The sequence below is a fragment of the Penaeus japonicus genome, unplaced genomic scaffold (genome assembly GCF_977035675.1).
Source record: "Penaeus japonicus unplaced genomic scaffold, GWHDUDI00000001_assembly GWHDUDI00000008, whole genome shotgun sequence".
Taxonomy (NCBI): domain Eukaryota; kingdom Metazoa; phylum Arthropoda; class Malacostraca; order Decapoda; family Penaeidae; genus Penaeus; species Penaeus japonicus.
Window position 1 is genome coordinate 7,213,456 of NW_028234410.1, and position 5,714 is coordinate 7,219,169.

At 45.0% G+C, this 5,714-nt stretch overlaps 1 protein-coding gene across 1 annotated transcript in view; it reads right to left on the reverse strand.

Moving 5' to 3' along the window:
* Positions 1-3,953: 3,953 nt before the first annotated feature.
* LOC122251914 (uncharacterized) overlaps positions 3,954-5,714 on the reverse strand; it is a 24,407-nt gene continuing 22,646 nt past the window's right edge. Inside the window, exons 2-3 of the mRNA XM_043014157.2 lie at positions 5,663-5,714; positions 3,954-5,411 (exon numbers count right to left, since the gene is read on the reverse strand). The exon at positions 5,663-5,714 is cut by the window's right edge and continues 94 nt beyond it. Coding sequence (XP_042870091.1) covers positions 4,867-5,411; positions 5,663-5,714 — 597 coding nt within the window. The 3' untranslated portion in view covers positions 3,954-4,866. The remainder of the gene's footprint in view (positions 5,412-5,662) is intronic.

Here is a 5,714-nt window from a genome sequence, read left to right on the forward strand (position 1 = left end):
GTTTGTCTATCTGTCTATCTAACTGTCTATAAATCTATATCTGTCTGTCTCTCTCTCTCTCTCTCTCTCTCTCTCTCTCTCTCTCTCTCTCTCTCTCTCTCTCTCTCTCTCTCTCTAATCTCGTGCCTTCTTCTCCTCTCCCTCCTCTCCAAATCTCTTCCTCTCTCTCTCTCTCCGTCTTCTCTCTCTCTCGCTCTCGCTCTCTCTTCTGCTCATTCGCTATCGCAGTTCACCTCTACCTGTCTACTCTTCTCCTCGTCGACGGTCCTCTCTCTCCTTCTCTCTCTTTCTCTCATCTCTTTCCGCGCTATCTCTTGATCTTCTCTCACCTCGACGTCGAGCTCTCTCGCTCTCGCTCTTCTCTTCCGCTATATTCGTCTTTCCCTTATTTCAGTCCTTAATTTATCAATCAAGTTCTCTCTCCTCTACACACAAACACACACACACACACACACACACACACACACACACACACACACACACACACACACACACACACACACACACAACACATGCACACACTACTACATCACAAAACAACACAACAGCTACTACACACACGAGCACACACAACGTCCGCACACACACACACACACACACACACACACACACACACACACACACACACACACACACACACACACACACACACACATTAAATTATATAACTGTCGTTTTTCTACGTGTCTGCGACATGTGTGCAACGTGTTTGTGACAAGATTGCTACGTATTTGTGACATATTTGTGACGTGTTTGTGACATATTTGTGACGTGTTTGTGACGTATTAGCAGAGTGGCAGTCTGTCCACACGCCCTCAGGCACTCACGCAAAAGGGAAGAGTGTGTAACAATGGAGGAGATAGAGAGAGACAGATAAGAAGGGGAAAATGGAGAAGTAAACAGAGAGGTGGATAGGAGGGAGGGAGAGGAGAAGAGTAAATAAAGGGGTGCATAGAAGGGGAATGAAGGCATGAAAGAGACAAATAAAAGGTAGATAGATAGATAGAACGATAGACAAACGGCAAATAGATAGATACATACATATACAAACACACACACAAATAGATAGATAGACATAAAGAAAGACGAACAGAGAGATACATATTGAAATAAACAAACACATCCATTTGCACAGACACCCTCGGAGAGAGTGAGAGAGAGAGAGAGAGAGAGAGAGAGAGAGAGAGAGAGAGAGAGAGAGAGAGAGAGAGAGAGAGAGAGAGAGAGAGAGAGAGAGAGAAAGGGGCGAGAAAGAAAAAGAGGAGGAGAAACAGTGAAATAGAAAGGAAAGGACGAATATGAACAGAATACGAAGATAAAAAACAAACGACACAACCAAAAGGGGGTGAGGGGAAAGAAAGGGGAAAGGGGAGAGACAAGAGATAAAGAAGAGCCAGAGGGGAAAGATGGAGGGGAGAGGAGGAGAGAGGGGAAGGGATAGGTAGAGGATTGAGGGGAGGGGACGGAGGGGTGAGATGGGGAGGGGACAGCAGGAGAGGGGAGAGGAGGAGAGGGGAGAGGGGAGAGGAGGAGGAAGGGAAGAGGGGAGGAGGGGAGGAGAAAGAGAGAGGGGAAGGGGTGGGGTGCGCAAGATTGGAAGAACAGAACAGAGGCAAATATTGACACGTGTTATAGTTACATGACAGGGAATTACCGCAGACAAGGCTACCTCCCCTCACTCTTCACCCCCTCCCCCCTTCCCCTCTGTTGCCTCAGGGAGCCATTGTCTCCGCAGAACCATAGAACCGCACATATATGAACCGTATGGCCTTAGAAGACATGAAATATATTTTCTCGCTCTCTTCATTTCCGGTGGAATCATTTGTATTTTTGTTTTTATTTATGTATTTATCTATTTGGTTGATTTATTCGTTTATTTATTTTGTTTTCGTTTTTACTTATTCATTTCCTTGTGATTTTGTTTGTTTGTTTTCTTTTTTATTTGCCGGTCTATGTTCATTTCGTTTCTCTTATTCTTTCTTTTTTCTTATAATGAGATTTTGAGTTATTTTCTTTCTTACAGAAATTATCAAAGATCATTGAGAATTTTGATACATTGATGTCCCTTCCTATACTTGATTATTATTTCTTTATCTAAGTAATGCTTCGTCAACATTATATATATTATTAAAAAATATATATATATTCAGGAATTTTAATTGGTCAAATTTTCGTCATTAATTTCATTTCATTCTCAATATACATCCGTTTTTCTCGTCTTATTTTTTCTAACTCCTCCAAAAAGGAAAACCAAACAAATAAAAACACACAGAAAATACCATTCATATTCATTTATTTAGTCATTTATTATTCACAGTTATGATAGATACAATAAATCTGTATTTACATCAATAATAATAATAGCAACTCTGACTGGGAAATCAAGGGAGAGGGATACGAACCGCTACATATTTTGAGAACAAAGAGAAACCTATTTTTTTTCCTTAACAACAAAGATAAAAAAAAGGGATCTTAAACTTATATTCACAGAGAGGAACTGAGGGGTCGTCACGTCACAACGACTTCATACAGTAACTATATAAAAAAAAAGTATGATAAATAGATAAATAGATAAGAAATCCGCTTGTGATTTCGCTTGCTCTCTTCGGCAAGTAATAAATAACGCATTTCCGCTGAACGAAAGAATGTGGAAATGTGAACACTCTGTGCCATTTCCTTTCGGGCAAAGTGATCCTATATCTCTCTCCATTCTTTCGACAAACTAAACTTTTACAAAAAAACAAAAATATATATACATGCATTCAAAGTATTCCGTTTCTCAAAGTATGTAGCCTCGCCTACGCATTTTCATAATACAAGTCACATCTATTACATAACAGAGAATTTCCCAACCTATCAGTCCACCTGAGCCTAGGGGAAAAAAACAATGCAAAAATTTCCATCTCTTTTTGGACTAAGAGTGAAAATTCTAGCCACAAGGGGACATTTCTTTTAAAAATTCATTTTCTTATATATATATGTTCCTCTTCGGGGGATGATTGTAAATTCTTTTTTTCTCTCTGTTTTTTTCTTTCTTTTTTTGAGTAACATGAAAGAACAGTCTAACAGCTGTATTAGTATACTTCGTATGTACAAGAGTTCAAAAAAAAAGTTAGCTAACACACTGGTTCTATACAGGATAAAATTTAGAATACAACATTTGATTTCCTCATAAACCAATCCATATTTTGCTGTCATCTCTCTCTCTCTCTCTCTCTCTCTCTCTCTCTCTCTCTCTCTCTCTCTCTCTCTCTTCTCTCCTCTCCCCCTCTTCTCTCTCTCTCTCTCTCTCTCTCTCTCTCTCTCTCTCTCTCTCTCTCTCTCTCTCTCTCTCTCTCTCTCTCTCTCTCTCTCTCTCTCTCTCTCTCTCTCTCTCTCTCTCTCTCTCGAAATTCTGTCGCTGAGAGCCGAGGAGGTGGCGCTTCCTTGCCCTCCGCAGGAAAGAGGAGGCGGAACCACAATAAGGAAGCGGAGGAAGAAGAAGAGGAGGAGGAAGGGAAGGAAGAAGAGGAGGAAGAGGGCGAGAGGAGGAGGAGGACGAGGAGGGTGAGACAGAAGGGTTCAGCAAGATTGTGTAACGTTTCCTGAATTAAGTCTTCCTTCTGAAGGGGATGGGGGTGACTCCTCTCTCTCTCTCTCTCTCTCTCTCTCTCTCTCTCTCTCTCTCTCTCTCTCTCTCTCTCTCTCTCTCTCTCTCTCTCTCTCTCTCTCCCTCTCTCTCTCACACACGCTGAAAATACCAAGCAGTAGGCGGATAGACAGGCGGATAGACCTTATATCCGATGCGTCTCTTGTCCTTCGAGGCTTGGAGGAGGAAAATAGAAAAAGGATCTTCGGGGAAATTACCACTCGCGAGGAAAACAACCTCAAGATGTTAAACTTCATTGAAAGATGAAGCAGGAAGGAAGTTCTCCGCCTTTGATTTTGCGCGGTTTGATGTTTCCCTTTTTCAGTTTCTTCTTTTTTTTTTTTTTTTTTGTCTTCCTTTTTTTGGATCGTTTGGTTGATCTATAAATACAGTCTTACGTGGGTAAACTTGACGTCATTTTGCACAAGTTTGTGTTGGATTACGTAAGCGCTTTGTGTCTTTCTTCCGTTTCGCCGAAAGAATTCTTAAAGTGCATGAGGATGTCGGTAGATCTTGAATAACTTCTTTGCGCCGCCTCCTCTCTTCCAACTATTCTTGGCGTTATTGGTTTTTCGATTCCATTTGAGAAAAGAAAGTAAATATATAATTTCACTTGTTATTAGTCTCTTCCTTATTTTCGGGGCAAAAATATCCATGGAAACATATTTGATCAAGGCGGGAAATCCGTGCTGCTACGCCATTGGCCAATCACGGGCGAGTTGGAGCGACGGGTTCCGAAAGCGTCGCTCTGATTGGTCGGTCAAGGTGGCGCGCTGACCGTGCCCCAAAGAGCGTATTTTCAGCGTGACTGACCGAGGACTGAGACGCCACCGCTGAGTCCCTCGGAGGGCGTGCCCATCCTGAGGAAGGTGGGCGGAGTCGGGGACCATTCTCTCTCTCTCTCTCTCTCTCTCTCTCTCCCTCTCTCTCTCTCTCTCTCTCTCTCTCTCTCTCTCTCTCTCTCTCTCTCTCTCTCTCTCTCTCTCTCTCTCTCTCTCTCTCTCCTCCCACATATGCAATAAAACTTGCATACACTCAGGACGCGCCCTGAGCCATCGGCGGCGAGGGCGAGAGAGCAAGAACACTTCCTCTCACAACTCGGAAGATAAAGTAATGAGTCGAAACTCCCAAGAGCTACTTGAAGGGGGACATTGGCATCACTAATGACCTAGAAGGAAGGGGTTGGAGGTTGGGGGGGTGGGGGGTGGGGGGAGAGGCTGAGGGGACACCGCCTCTGTCTATGTGGCGGAGGGGTTGTGTGGGGGCAGAGCGGAGAGGAAGGGGTGGGCGTGGGGGTTGACTAGCGGCAGGGGGTGGTGGAGGGAGAAGGGGTGGAGGAGGGGGTGCGGGTGGGGGAGGAACGGGTGCGAGGGGAACTTGAAGCCTTCCCCCGCCGCCATGGAGGAGAAGGGGAGGGAGGTGAGGGAGAGGGGAGAGGCCAGGGACGTGGCCAGGGACGTCATGAGGGGTAGGGAGGACATCGGCGGCACCAGGTACGACTTGGACCCGTCGGAGGGGGACGTGGTGGTCGTCGTGGTCGTGTGCAGGAGCTCGGAGATCGGCGATATGTCCGACTTGATGAGGGGGAGCGGCGAGCTCTGAGGGGGGGACGCAGACGGGTGGGGGGATATCGACGAGGGGTGGGGGGAGAGGCTGGCGGGGTGGGGGGACACCGACGCCGGGTGGGGGGACGTGGTGTTGGAGGTGGGGGAGACGACTCCCCCTTCGCTCGGGGTCGTGGTGGGGAGGGGGCTCTCCGACACGGGTGGGGGGGAGTGGGTACCTGCAGGGGGGAGGAAAAAGAAACGTATTAGATCAACAAAATCCGTAAAAGATCGAAATTATTATAAATCCTTCATTAAAAAAAAGCAAATACCAAAATAGTCACTCATCAAAAAACAAAAAAATAAGATAATAATAATAATAATAATAATAATAATAATAATAAAGATATAGAACAAATCCTAAATAAATAAAATGACTTACGGTAAACAAAACACACAAAAAACGACCCAAAGCCAAAAGACGACTTACCGAGTGAGAGGTCCTCGTCATCGGAGTCGTCCAGGGGCGTGGGCGAACCCGG